General features: G+C 42.3%; 1 protein-coding gene across 4 annotated transcripts in view; it reads right to left on the reverse strand.

The window, feature by feature from the left end:
- Positions 1 to 251: 251 nt before the first annotated feature.
- Positions 252 to 15,085, reverse strand: part of LOC132781634 (carbonic anhydrase 15-like) — a 49,695-nt gene continuing 34,861 nt past the window's right edge. For all 4 annotated transcript variants that reach the window (XM_067473145.1, XM_067473147.1, XM_067473146.1 and 1 more), the window contains 5 exons: positions 14,353 to 14,513; positions 12,935 to 13,027; positions 11,416 to 11,482; positions 1,346 to 1,512; positions 252 to 621 (listed from right to left, as the gene is read on the reverse strand). In XM_067473145.1, coding sequence (XP_067329246.1) covers positions 412 to 621; positions 1,346 to 1,512; positions 11,416 to 11,482; positions 12,935 to 13,027; positions 14,353 to 14,513 — 698 coding nt within the window. In that variant the 3' untranslated portion in view covers positions 252 to 411. The remainder of the gene's footprint in view (positions 622 to 1,345; positions 1,513 to 11,415; positions 11,483 to 12,934; positions 13,028 to 14,352; positions 14,514 to 15,085) is intronic.

Genomic DNA, 15,085 nt, shown 5'->3' on the forward strand with positions numbered 1-15,085 from the left:
CCAGCATGGTACATCAGCGGAATGGGGTTCTTTTGATTCCAGCAAACCTATTGACTAATCATACACTAAGCACAGCTGGGTCTTAGGGGTATGAAAGCAAGTCTTTGGACATCAATGAAAGAGAGCAATTAGACATTGTATCCTCCCCACGATCAGTTTGCTTCCAATTCACGGATCATGCTACTCTGTAGGTGAGACCCAGATTCAATCAGGTTTTGAGTAGACCCCTTGAAATCAAAGAGAGATGGACATTGTGGCTTTTGGAAGTCATACTGTTTTCAGGGGCTCTATGGGATTGAGACTTTACCCAAGCCAATGACTTAAAAAGAATCACAGAGAAGAAGCATAGGTTATGAAGATGCCATGAAGGATCAATTAATTGTGGTGGATTTCAATTGTCCATAGAGATAGTTAGGAGGGGCCTGAGAACAGACCAGCCAAAACATACAAGAACAGAGGAACAAAGAAACTGGGAGCGAGTGGAGAGCAACAGCTGATGGTAGCATCTCTGGACGCAAAGACTTTGCGGCTGCGAAGAGGCTGGACAGGACGGAAATTGTTGATCATTCGAGATGTTGTATCCAACTTTTTGAAGTAAAGGGTTTTTATAAAGGCATTTATCTGGACAAAGAAAAACAGGAAAAGACGGTTATAGCAGGGGTAGGCAAAGTGTTGCTGGAGGGCTGCATATGGCCCCCAAGATTATTTTTGTCAACCACTCTTTCCAAGCCCCTTAAAAGTGAACCTCAAAGGATCCCAAGAAATTGTCTTTTTTAAGTAGGTTGAGAGATCGCCACTATCCCATTTACTATTTTAAAAAAATCTATTTGTTTAAAAACAGATGAACTTTAATCATGTCTAGATTTTCCTTACAGGTTGATTTGTTTGATTGCCAGTCCACAGAGGGTTTCAGAGGTAGAACACTGACCCCAAAATTAACCAGCTGTAGGCCAATTATTATAGAACTCAGTTCATCTTGTTTGGATCACTGCAAAAAAATCAAGTTTCAAGAGGAATAGCCTCTTTATTTTTAACCTAAAGGTGGGTCTGTTTGAGCTGTGTGGGTAACCTGGCCAGCTTTTCACATTGTCTACAACGTGCTTGTTCCATGGCTCCACTAAATGTGCCTCACCACGTGGCAGAACATAAAGATGGAGTTCCACCAAAGATCTTAAGGTCGTAAGAGGATACCAATAGTCACTTTGAACGTGGAAAGAAAAACTTGGGTATAATAATAATAATAATAATAATAATAATAATAATAATAATGTTTTTATTGAAGGAGTGGTAGATGCTGAGGGCGGAAGCCATTTTGACAAACTGTGGAAAGAGATGCTTTTGTTACCTGTGATTTGCTGAGTGGGATTGGTTCTTCAAACACAGTCCAGGTGACCACTTCATCACAGGTCGGAGTGGTGAGGGAACCCTTGTAGCGGTAGTATTTGGAGAGTAAGGCCATGTCAGGCAGGAGGTTGCTCAAAGAAAACGTGGAGGCCAATTCGACATAACTGTCTAGGAGTGAGCAACAGAAACCATTGGCGAGAAAGAAAGAAGTAATAATAATAATAGTTTACCCTCTCTCCCTGAAGGGACTCAGGGCAGAAAGATGGCAATTATGGGTAAATGGGCACTCGTTAAACCACAACAGACATCCCTCAGGTTAAACATGTGTGACAGTATTTTAGCCCATCCCAAAAAATACAAAGTAGTGTTGTAGGGGTTTTTTTTTTTTTGCTAGTTTTGTTCTGAAAGGAAGCAGTGAGCAATTTTTGCGAACTTCTTCCTGATGCAAAAAAGTATTTGAAAAACTATGCAGACCTTTTGCAGTTCCGGACTTGTTCTACGCAATATTCCCAGATGGGATTTTTATGCAGAAAAAAATTCTGTACAGAAACTAACTTTCTTCCCTCCCCGCCTTCCCCCAAAATTGGAATTTACATTTGAAAAGGGTGATACAATTAAAAACATACAAAAAGTGAACATTAAAATAGAATTAAACTGCTATATATATACATTACAGTAAGACCCACTTAACAGCAGAACCCATCTCTGCAGTTCCACTTACCCTCACTGGGGGAAAAATGGTCTCTCTATTAATTTTCTAGGTCCTCCAGGCAACGATATCATATGCTTCCCTCACAAGCTATCATAATGTCAGAGGACCTAGCAAATTCCTAGAGAAGATACCTCTCAAAAAATCTCGAGGACTTTTTTTCAATTTTTTAAATTATTCTTATAAAACAATTTATACATAACCATAATTACCATGCATTTTGTACTTTTTCATTCCCTTCTCCCTCCCCACTCCCACACCTCCCTCTTCCCTGTTGACAATGTAATCCTTTTTTTCCCCATTACATGAGCCTTTTTTCAATTCTATCCAATTTTTTCTTCCAGCTTTAATCATCTGGTTTAACGACCTGTAACCATCTTTTAAATGGAGTCCAAATTTCTTTAATTTTCTTCTGTTTGTCTGACCATGTCTTTTTGCTTCTTATGATGTCCTTAATATCCAGTTATATTTGGTCCCACACATATTCATACCATTTTTCAAGTGTCAATTTCTTTTTTTCTTTCCAACTCCAAGCTATTACTGCATGTGCTGCTCTAAACATCATCATCATTAAGTCTTGGTCCTTAACTCTTCTATCACCATATATTCCTATTAACAAAACTTGCATATTTATATCAAATTTTATTTTAGTATGTAATTCTATCTGGTTTAGAATTTGACTCCAGAATTTTTGTATCTCTTCACACTCCCACCATAGATGTGAATACCATGCCTCCCGACTTCCACAATGCCAACATTTAGGATTTAATCCCTGAATCATATGTGCCAGCTGAATGGGTGTTCTATACTATTTTGTTATTATTTTCAGTTCTAATTCCTTGTATTTTTCTATTTTTATTTTATTTAAATTATTGATTATCTTTTCTATTTTTTCTCTTCCTAGGCCCCCTTCCTTTTCCCACGTGTTTTCCATTATTCTATATATAAATTCCTTGTCTTCTATCATTCTTCCATATATTTTATTAAGTCCTTATTTGCCTCCAAATCTCTCTTCTAATATCTTATCTATTATATTTTCTCCCTTACTATTTTATTTCTTTTTAATTTGTTCCCAAATTCCTCTTAGTGTTAACCAATTTATCCCACCCCCTAATGTTTCCAATTGTTTCCATTCCATTAATTCCTTATTTTCATTATATAAATCTTTGATTTTACTATAGCCCATCTGTTTCAATTTTTTTATGTTGCTCTCGTCCTCCTCATTTCTTAAACTACCTATCGGGGCTTCCTTTGATAAATATGGCATCCATTTCTCTTTCCATTTCCCCCATATTTTAATGCTATTTTTCTTGGGCCTATTTTTTATTCCCACTTTTAAATTATTTGTAAAGGCTTTTCTGTGCATGCGGCTGGAGTGAGCAGTCACACCCTAATCTCTCTCCCTGAAGGAAATAAGAAAATAAGCCCTAAAAAGGATAATAGGAGAATCAACAAACCAGAAGTTGAAGACACTTCAAACACTAAGTGAAGATAAGTGAACATTCTCCAAAAATACCCAAAGATATTTCCCGAAAGGGAGAAAAACACAGTGATAAGTCTTGATAAGGCTTATTAGCTGAATAATAATGTCTCTGAAGGAGCCTCCGTTAACCAGGGCTAACTTGGAGGGAAATAAGAGAGCAATTGAGGAACTGGAAAAAAACCTCTACAAGACCATTTCAAAATAATGAATGAGACCTTGAGTAATATGGGGAAGAGATTGAGTGCTCTTGAAAACAAATTAACTGCTACAGAACAGCAATCAAAAGATAATATGCAAGAAATTGATAAATTAAAGGGGCAACTTGCAATGTTAGAAGATAGAAGCAGAAGAGCGAATTTAATACTGGATTTTGGCCAGAGAAAGAAAAACAAAAACCAGAAAATTTGAAAGAAGAGATTGTAAAGTGGTTTCAAAAAAATCAAATAGAAATCTCTTCAATGGATATTGATAGACTGCTCCGAAGCTCAAAAAGAGGAGGCACAAGATCAGCTGCACCTGCAAGGCCAAGGCAAGTGATTATCAAGTTTGTTACAGAAAACAAAAAGGAAGAGGTGTTAAAAGATTTAAAGAGGAAGAGACCTCTATATAAAAACAAACTGATTACAGTGAGACAAGATTTGTCTAATGAATCTTTGAGGATTAAAAAAGAGGAAGAGGAAGGAGAGGAGGAAGAGGAGAAAGAAGAAGAAGACGAGTAACAGAATGGGATAAACCATACTGATTCTGTAAGAAACTGTTTACTTCTCCCTCTCAGGATGCACATGGACAGAAGTGGCTGCAATATTATTGGAGACTTTGTTAATTATTAATGCTTACTCATCCCTGCCCTGGTTCGGGGCTGGTTAAAAGTACAAAGTATGAAATATTTCATTTTTATTTGTTAAGCATAATAATGTTTTGCGTTTTGTTAAAATATAATAAGCATAATCAGTCACTGGGTAGGAGTAGTAAAAATCTAGGGAGTAGGATAATGTGCACTGATTGGGGAGGTAAACCTCTTATCCAAGCAGTGGTAAGGGCAAAAGCCCAGAATCAGAGGAACAATAGTTAACATTGCAAAAGGGGGAAATTAAAGAAAACTTTAAGAGGGCATGCTACTAAAGGTTATTAAATAGGGAAGGGGGGGGGATTATAAGGAATGCAGAAGATGCTAAAGACTCAGTGGAGGGGAGGGAATTTAATCCCTCGCTATGGCCACATTGGCGGAATGGGGGGTTGACAAGGAACATCAAAAAAAGAAGGAACCAAAAAAAAGGATCCTAGGGAAAACATCAAGGGTTTAAACATAATCCAATGGGTCTATCACTAAAATGTGTTATCTTGAACATCAATGGTTTAGCGACAACCTATCGGAGAGCAAGATTAAGAAGGTTTATAGAAACAAATAATTTTGGATGTATAATGTTGCAGGAAACACACAGATCGGCAAAGGACCCAGTAAAGCTATTAAGTATCTCAGGTTGGCACATACAGGCAGAGGCAAGAGCAAATAATAAAACAAAGAGTGTTGCTATCTTGATAAAAAATAATATAGAAGTGGTACAAACAGATTTAATGGTGGATAATAAAGGGAGATGGGTAATCTTTAAAGGAGAAATATATGGGGTAAAAATGACAATTCTAAATATCTATGTCCTTAATAATGGCCAGAAAAAATACATAGAAGCCCTCTAGCTTCTTAAATATCTTTTCTATGAAGGGGGAGTAATTATAGCAGGGGACTTCAATTTAGACATGTTAAAAAATAAGAGCAGGTTATTGGACAAATGGAAGTTGAAGGATCGCTTTGAAGAAAACGCAACCAAAACCAACTTATTACTCTGAAAGACAAAAAAAAATTACTCGTATAGATCTGAGATACTAAAAGCAGAAACCGGTCTGTTAGGCGCCTGGCAAATTATTTTTAAAAGGAAAAGCAAAGGGTGAAAGAAATATACGATAAAAAAATAAATTGGTAAAGGACAATAAAAGTATAAGGGATATATTTGCTGATTTTTACCAGAAATTATATAAGGGTGAAAATAATTCACTATGTGATGACTGGGTTTTGGTAAAAATGGAGGAAGAGGATAAAAAAATTACGTAGTGTCATTTCATACCAGGAGATCGACAATGTGATAATGAAGTTAAAAACAGCAAAATCACCTGGAGCTGATGGATATACTACAGAGTTTTACAAACAAATGAAGGAAGTACTAATCCCAGAATTGGCAATAGTCTTTAATAATATAATAAGAAGGGGTTAAGTACCTGAGTCTTGGAGGGAAGTAGAAATAATATTATTTATTTATTTATTATTTATTTATTATTTGCACTTGTTAACCGCCACTCTCAGCCCGAAGGCGACTCGTGGCGGTGTACAGAACATAGAACATAAAGACAACAGTTACAGTAAATCAGGATCATAACACACATCTTACTAACATACATCTAATTAAACTAAAAATCCGCTTCGTCTTGTTTGGGTCATAATCAATCTCGTCGTCATAGTCCATTCCGGTGGTCATTCCAAAAACGTAGCACTTAATTGAAGGCCTTTTCGAAGAGCCAGGTTTTCAGGCCCTTACGGAAGGCCATGAGGGAGGGCGCCTGTCTAATTTCAGCAGGGAGGGAGTTCCAGAGCCGGGGGGCCACCACCGAGAAGGCCCGCTCTCTAGTCCCCGCCAAGCGTGCCTGTGAGGCAGGCGGGACCGAGAGAAGGGCCTCCCCGGATGATCTCAAGGTCCTCGTGGGCTCGTAGGCCGAGATGCGGTACTCAAGGTACTTTGGGCCGGAACCGTTTAGGGCTTTGTAGGTTAGCACCAGCACCTTGAATTGGGCCCGGTAGCTGATCGGCAGCCAGTGGAGCTGGGACAGCAAGGGCGTTGTGCGCTCCCTGCGTCCCGCTCCGGTTAACAACATGGCTGCCGCGCGCTGGACTAGCTGAAGCTTCCGGGCCGTCTTCAAGGGCAGCCCCACGTAGAGAGCGTTGCAGTAGTCGAGGCGGGATGTGACCAAAGCGTGTACCACCGTGGCCAAGTCAGACTTCCCAAGATACGGGCGCAGCTGGCGCACGAGCCGAAGCTGTGCAAATGCTCCCCTGGTCACCGCTGAAACCTGGGGATCCAGGCTCAGCGATGAGTCCAGGGTCACACCCAAGCTGCGAACCTGCGCCTTCAAGGGGAGTGCGACCCCGTCCAGCACAGGCTGTAACCCTATACCCTGTTCGGCCTTGCGACTGACCAGGAGTACCTCTGTCTTGTCTGGATTTAATTTCAGTTTGTTCGCCCTCATCCAGACCGTCACAGCGGCCAGGCACCGGTTCAGGACTTCGACAGCCTCCTTAGTAGCAGGTGGGAAGGAGTGACAGAGTTGGACGTCATCTGCGTACAGGTGACACCGCACCCCGAAACTCCGGATGATCTCACCCAGCGGCTTCATGTAGATGTTAAACAGCATGGGGGACAGTATGGAGCCCTGAGGAACACCACAGGTCAAAGGCTGTGGTGTTGAACAGGAGTCCCCCAATAACACCTTCTGGGTGCGACCCTCCAGAAATGACCGGAGCCACCGCAAAGCGGTGCCCCCAAGGCCCATCTCTGCAAGGCGCCCCAGAAGAATACCGTGGTCGACGGTATCGAAGGCCGCTGAGAGGTCCAGAAGCACCAACAGGGACACACTCCCCCTGTCTAGCTCCCGGCGGAGATCATCCACTAAGGCGACCAAGACCGTCTCGGTACCATGTCCCGGTCTGAAGCCAGACTGTGCCGGATCCAGATAATCCGTGTCTCTCAAGAATACCTGGAGTTGTGAGGCCACCACGCTTTCCATGACTTTGCCCAAGAAGGGAAGATTGGAAACAGGCCGAAAGTTGTCAAATTTAGTGGGGTCCAGTGATGGTTTCTTCAACAGCGGCTTTATAATAGCCTGTTTTAGGCTCGCTGGAATCGTGCCTTCCCGAAGGGAGGCATTAACCACCACCGTTACCCACTCAGCCAATCCCCCTCTGGCCTCTTTCAGAAGCCAGGATGGGCAGGGGTCTAGGATGGACGTAGTAGGCCTCATTCCTCCAAGTATCTTGTCCACATCCTCGGGTTTCACAAACTGAAAAGAATCCATCAAAATAGGACAAGCAGGTGCTTGTGTCACATCCACAGAGACTGCATTTAATGTGGCGTCCAGCCCAGAACGGATCAAAGCGACTTTGTCTGCAAAGAACCGAGCAAATGCTTCACAGCGCGTGTCCGAGTTGTCAGGGCTCCCACCTGAGATAGGGGGAGTTAAGAGACCTCTGACAATCCGAAACAACTCCGCCGGACGGTTTTTTGCAGACGCAATAGTAGCCGCAAAGAAAGTTTTCTTTGCGGCTTTTATTGCCGCGGCATATGCCCTTAAAAAGGACACAAACCGTGTTCGGTTTGGCTCGCTTGGGTCCGAGCGCCACACGCTCTCTAGTTCCCTCTTCCTTCGCTTCATCGCTGCCAGCTCCTCAGTGAACCAAGGAGCTGGTTTAGCTCGGTTACTTGAGAGGGGACGTTCCGGAGCGATCCTGTCAATTGCCCTGGTCATCTCCCCATTCCAGAGAGCGACCAGGGCCTCGACATGGTCACCTACCGAGGTGGCGGGAAAATTTATTTATTTATTTATTTATTTACAGTTCTTATATTCCGCCCTTCTCACCCCGCAGGGGACTCAGGGCGGATTACAGTAAACACATATATGGCAAACATTCAATGCCAGTTTGACAGACAACAAATACAGACAAATACACCAAGGCTATTTAACTTTTTTCTGGCCGCCAGGGGAGCTGCTGCTTTTCATCGTCCATCAGCGACACCGATGAAGTTCTTCCGCATTCCACATTCCCCGGAGTCTTCTTTCTTTATGGCCTCATAAATTAGTTAAATTCAGCCTCCCACACTTTAAGGTGGTACCTTATTTTCCTACTTGACAGATGCAACTGTCTTTCGGGTTGCAAAGGTCGACAATGGGCTACACAATGGCTGGACACCCACTCCAGCCCGGGCTGGCCTCGAACTCATGACCTTTTGGTCAGAGTGATCTTAATACAGCTGACACTCAGCCAGCTGAGCCAAATCCCCAAGAGCCGTCAGGAATCCGTTCGGATCCATAAGCCTCCTGGGGCGGACCAACTTAATGGGTCCTCCACCTTTGCGGAGGTTAGGGGGCGCAGTGAGCCTAAATCTGATCAGGAAGTGGTCGGTCCATGGCAACGGAGAGATGGACAACTCCTCCACACCGCCACCTTGCTCCCATCCCTGGCAGAAAACCAAGTCCAATGTGTGTCCAGCACAGTGGGTGGGGCCAGTTATTTGTTGGGACAGCCCCATGGTTGCCATGGCAGACATGAAGTCCTGAGCCGCTCCTGAGAGGGTCGCCTCGGCATGGATGTTGAAGTCCCCCAGCACAAGGAGCCGTTGGGACTCCACCACCAGGCTCGAGACCACCCCCGCTAGCTCAGGCAGGGAGACTGTAGTGCAGCGAGGTGGACGGTACACTACGAGAATCCCTATTCTGTCCCGGTCACCCACCCTCAGGTGGACGCATTCGAAATTTGTGGTCTGCGGGATGGGGCTCCTGGTCAGATGGATGGAATCTCTATAGACCACTGCGACCCCGCCTCCCCGTCCTCCGGCTCTTGGTTGGTGTTGCACGGAGAAGCCTGGAGGACAAAGCTGGGAGAGGTTTACGCCCCCCGCTTCATCCAGCCAGGTCTCCGTGATGCACGCCAGATCTGCCCGCTCCTCCAGGATTAAATCCTGGATCCAAGTTGTTTTTCCGTTGACAGATCTGGCGTTCAACAACACCACCTTCAAACCGGAGGGCCCGCTCACCTGGTTACACCAATTTACCTTAGGAGACCGGTTGGGGGTTGTTAATGTGGATAAGCGGTCCGAATTAGGCCGAATTCGAGGTCTCCTTTTCCCGCATCTCCTCCTTCCCACCACGACCTCTATGGGGGCCCCTCGGCTCATGGAACACCTCCCCCCCTCCATGCCGCAATCTAACGCCAAGGTCTTACTTCCAGCTTTATTCATTGTTTGACTTTCCGGTCTTAGCCAATCTATTTTCTTCCCCCCTCCCCAGCTCATTTTTATTTGTAGGGTCCAACCCACCTCCTCCCCTGTCCCTCCCACTATACAATAGTAACAAGGATAACACACAGAGGGGGATGGGGGACCACATAGATAACAACAATACACGGCGGTGTTGGAAGTTCTGGCCACACCTCTAGAGTAGTTCATAAAGTGCACGATAATAACTATTATCAATAATAATAACTATTATCAAACCAGGGAAGAATCCTAGAGAAGTAAATTCCAATAAACCAATCAGCTTAATGAACCAGGATTACAAAATATTTGCGAAGATACTAGCAAATAGGCTAAAGGATTCATTACCAAAAGTGATAGGGGAAGATCAGTATTGATTATAAAGGGGAGAAATATTAGTCATCCAGTTAGGAATCTTCTTAACATCATGCCACAGAAAAGTAAGAAAAAATAGCATTTATTATATTGGATGTATACAAACTTTCGATACAGTGAATCATAACTTTCTATTTAAAAGGATGGAGAATTTGGGAATGGGACAAGAATTCATAGAGGTTATAAGAGAAATGTATAAAAAAGGATTAGCAAAAGTGAAAGTTAACCAGGGATACTCCAGAGTAATAGACATTGAAAGAGGGGTAAAACGGGGTGCCCATTATCACCGATGTTATTTACAACAGCTATAGAATATCTGGCAGATAGAATTAGAAATAATGGTAGAATAACAGGATTTAGGATGGGGAAGGAGGAAGTGAAAGTGAATCAGTTTGCGGATGATTTCTTAATAATAACAGAAAATCCACTGGATACATTGAAGGAATTAGAAGTAATATTGGAAGATTTTTATAATATCTCAGGATTAGGGATTAATATGACAAAATCAGAGCTGTTGGAGTTTAACCTGGGGAAAGGAATCCAATAAGAGATTCGGAGAAGGAAAGATATACAGATTGTAAAAAATAAAATTAAATATTTGGGAATTTACTTAACTAATAAACCAATGAGGATCTGGGATTATAATTATAAGAAAACATGGAGAAAGGTACAGGCACAAATGAATAATTGGAAGGATAAAAATGTAAGTATTTTAATGAGAATTAGAGCAATTAAAATATCCATCCTCCCTAAATTACTGTATTTGTTTCAAACTCTACCATTGGAGATTACACAACAAAAATTCAAAAAAGGGGATGGAGAAATAAGGAAATGGATATTTGGAGGGGGAAAAATCAAGAATAAGTAATAAGGAACTATATATGTCAAATAAAGAATTAGGATGGGGAATTCCAAAGTTACAAGAATACTACGAAGCATTTCAACTGAAAGCAATTCTGGAATTGATAGAGGACAAGCAAGAGAAGTGGATAAGAATAGAAAATGAAGCAAATAAAGGTGAAGGAGACTACAGTGCAACTCAATAATATGTTTGGACCGTGTTTCCCTGTGAATATGGAATGCATATCTTATAATATTAAAATAAATCTCAAGTTAAAAGAATGAAATAAATTTAACAGATAAAAAATTCTTTCCTGTGTAGAAAATGTAGTTTTCTGCATAAAAATACCCATGTGTTTTTTGTGCAGGATGAATTCTAAACTATAGAGATTCTCAGTCCAGGATTCTTGTGGGGGTTTTTTTTTTCATGCCTTCCAATTTTCTCAGTTTATGATTCTCTAACATTCGCTGTAGTTATCAGATTGGTAGGAAACAAGGAGAAAATTGGAATCCATACTAATAACCGAAAAAGATAAGACTAGTATTTGCAAGGAAAGCATTTCAGATGCATACTCAGGCATGGCACTTACCTGCTTGAGAAATGTTTTTCAGACCTGCTACAATTGTGTTGTAATTAGTATTATCTGCATCAGATACCTGCGTCACAAAGAAAAAAGTGAATAATGTAGGGTGGCTACCCGCAAAAGAAGAAGGTTAACTAAGGACAAAATTCTACATCGAGGACATAAAGCAGAGTTTTATTGTTCTGATGGCTTTCCATGCTTGTGCAGTGCCACCTCATTTGTGAATTGCAATGTTATGCAACTGAGTGCATCAGACAGAAGTTCTGCTGGAAGTTGACCACAGAATGGCACTGGAGGCCTAGAGAGAAGACTTCTCAAGGAAGTTTCTTCTCCAGAGCAATTTTATCCAGTGGTTCCCCAAGAACTCAAATATGGCCCTCGGCCTCACCCCGTTACTACACCATTGCAGTAAGAGTGACTGGTCTCAAAAAGCCCTCTTGTAGTGCTGAGGAATGGGGATGCCAGGAGGGGAGAGGCTGACTACCCACGAAAGGCACAACATGCCTCCTGACTGCTTCTTCTTCTCCTCCTCCCTCCCCCTGAGCGGAAGCAAGGATGCCTTGCAGTCTTCGTTTTTAGGCCTGTTCCTGGGGTTATTTGGGGTGCTGATTCAGAAAATTGCATTGGATACACCACATCAGCTCTAGATTATTAAATATGGTTTTCTTTGGGCAAGCAGTTAGCAACTACTGGATGGCATATGTCCTGTATCAGAAACTAGAGCTGATGTGGTCTATCCAAATGCAATTTTCTAAATCAGCACCCCAAATAACCAAACCGAATCTAATGTTGACCAAAAACTAATTCATAACCTTTTTTGTACTAATGTTGGAGAGTGATCCCTAGTCAAGTGGTCCCTAGTCAAAGTGCTCCCTGATCAAGTGGTCCCTGGTAAAAGAAGTTGGGAACCACTGATCTATGGTATGTTTAGCTGGAAGTCCAAGGCATAGTTCATTTCATGCAAGACAAATAGGGTTCTTGATCATAGTACCCAAAATCAGTATTATTATGTTTATGTTTATTTATATCTCACTTTTTTTCTCCACAAAAGAGAGCAGTACTTGTTGTGCACCTTCAAATCACTTCTGACTTATGGTGACTCTAAAGTGAAGCTCTCATGGGGCTTTCTTGGCAAGATTTGTTCAGAGGGGATTTGACAACATCAGCAACTACTTTAAATAACCAGCCACAATGAAAATGACAGTGTGTGCTCATACCCTGTGTGGATGAAACTACGTCATCCGAAACGTCATTGTCATTGGCGTAAAAACAACAGCTCCGACTAGAGGACATGCACATTAGAAGGTTAAAAGTGTAAATTTGGATAGAGTTTTAGCCTTGAAGATATATTAACACAGTATATGAAAGCTGGGCGTAGGGAAAACATTTTTATAGACAGGTTTGTTTGGTTTTTTTGGTTTACTGCCTCTGATGGTGTCACCCAATACAGTCCGCACCCCCCTCCAGTGACACCACTGGTTCTAGGTAGACCTAGTTTCATTCAACTTGAATGTGTGTCACATACCTTACATAAGAAGCCCAGGACTGCGAGTCCATTGGGGTGTCCTTTGGCTTCACTGAGAGTTTTGTACTTGGCGTTTATGTGGACAATGTGCAGCTGTGGGGGGAAAAAAGCATAAATATTCTTTGCTTTTGGTTGAAATAGGACTCTTTGATGATGTTCACAGCCAAATCCAATTATATCAAGAGGGGCATGAACAGAATCTTCAAGGATATCTGGTATATGCGTGTGCATTGATACTAGAATTGAAGTACAAACCTCTACATTAGGATTTGAAAGATGGTAAGGAGATGAACCTCAAAATAACAATCTTTGTCATGAACAAGATACAAAAGATATTCACATGTGACCCCTGGATTCTATTTTTGCGCCCCCTGAAACACCAAAGCGACCCAACCCCACAAATTTGCAGGCCATTTTGGTCCCTAAATGTTGCACAACTCCCTTCCAAACACATGAAACCATCAAAAATATACTACAAGGTGTATTTATATTTATATAAAAATGCCATGTTGCCATTTTGAAAGGGCCAGCAGAAGAAAACGGAAGGATTTGCGTGTGTTTTTCTAGGGGACACCCCACATAGGAGTTGTGGGGGAGAACTGGCCTTTGGTCTGCACACAGTTGCACATCCTTGCTTTAAAGTTAACTTTTCCTCAAAGGGCACAATTGTTGGAATGCAGGTCATATCTCTGTAGCTCCCATTAAAGGGTTGATTGGTGCTTAAAGGCAAACATTTTCAACCAGTTGACCTGAGCTGTTTTCCAGGTCTCATATCTAACAATTAAAATAATTGGAAAGACCTAGCAGGCCTCTTTTAATTGTCCTGAGGGCATCAAAAGCCCTTTCATGTCGTCTTGCTTTTGCTTTGCTGCCATGATGAATAGCTGGATTGTCCATCCTCCGCTTGATCAAGTCATCCCGACAACTCAAGGGTTTTCCCTTAATTAATAGCCTCTCGTGCAAACACAGAGAAGTACTTGAAGTTGTTCACCACCAGACCAGCCTCTGAGCAAACGTCAGCCCTTTGGCCCCACGTAATGTGCCAAGGTGCAAGATGTGCAAGCTCTGGTGGCAGGAGCTGCCATCATTCTTGGAGAATGATTGAATGCAAGCACTGAACTCCTGAATGCTGGCCATTGTTCTCCTTGCAATGACTGGATACAAGCATTATTCCCAATGCTCCCTTCTTTTATTACATATTTATTCCTTCTGTCCAGGGTCTTTAGGACCATGCTCACTCCATCTTACTCTCGCAACAGTTCCTTCATAAGGCCAGAAGGAAGAACTTCTAGGCTTCAGGCTACACGACATGGCAATGACATGTCCAGACGAATATCCAAAGCCACTTTGGAATAAGGCAATGTAGAAATAGAACCAAGAAAAACTAAGCAAGGAAAACGCCTGAAAGCAGAACTGACCTCCATGGGGTACTGTATCCCATCAAAGGTATGTTCTGATCCATTTCGGTTGAGATCCCCCCAATGGAAGTGGAACTGCAAGGCCCGGTACGTGTCATGAAGTCCTCCTCTGGTGATGTTAATTTGTTCTGCAGCAGAGGCCCCATCCAGGTTTAGGACAACTGCAAAGCAAGCCAGTTAAATATAGAAAAAAGAGAGAGAAATGCATCACCAACTCTGATAACTTTAGCAACACTAGACTGCCTCTCACACAGTGGATGGACAGGAATAGGCAACGGGTTGCTCATGATGCAGGCAGAGTGAGACAACCACCTCGAGCAACAGATACTAGGGGGAGCATCAGTAGCAACCTACTACAGAGTCTATTGCCCATCCTATCCTGGCTGTTACCAAGATAGTGGAAGGCATTGTCCAACACTGCTCAAGACAGTGGGGAGCAATCCAATCCACTGTCCATTGCATAGAAGCATCCATGCTTTGTTGACTGGGGAATGGTGAACAGTCCTTCAATAAATGGACCAATTTATGTGTATGTGAGAGAGAGGTAGACTGAGAGAGGGAGAGAACATTCTTACTTTTGATTTAGACCAGAGCTGGAGAATGGAGGTCAGGCTTTTGACACCTTCAAATACAAGACAACAAGATGGCCACCAGTTTGGATGACCTTAGAACGGGATTGGACTACTCCAAGGAGAATAAGCTTCTCAGTGGTTATTACATATTTATTAGAGTC

Source organism: Anolis sagrei, chromosome X, assembly GCF_037176765.1.
Source record: "Anolis sagrei isolate rAnoSag1 chromosome X, rAnoSag1.mat, whole genome shotgun sequence".
In the NCBI taxonomy this organism is placed as follows: Eukaryota; Metazoa; Chordata; class Lepidosauria; order Squamata; family Dactyloidae; genus Anolis; species Anolis sagrei.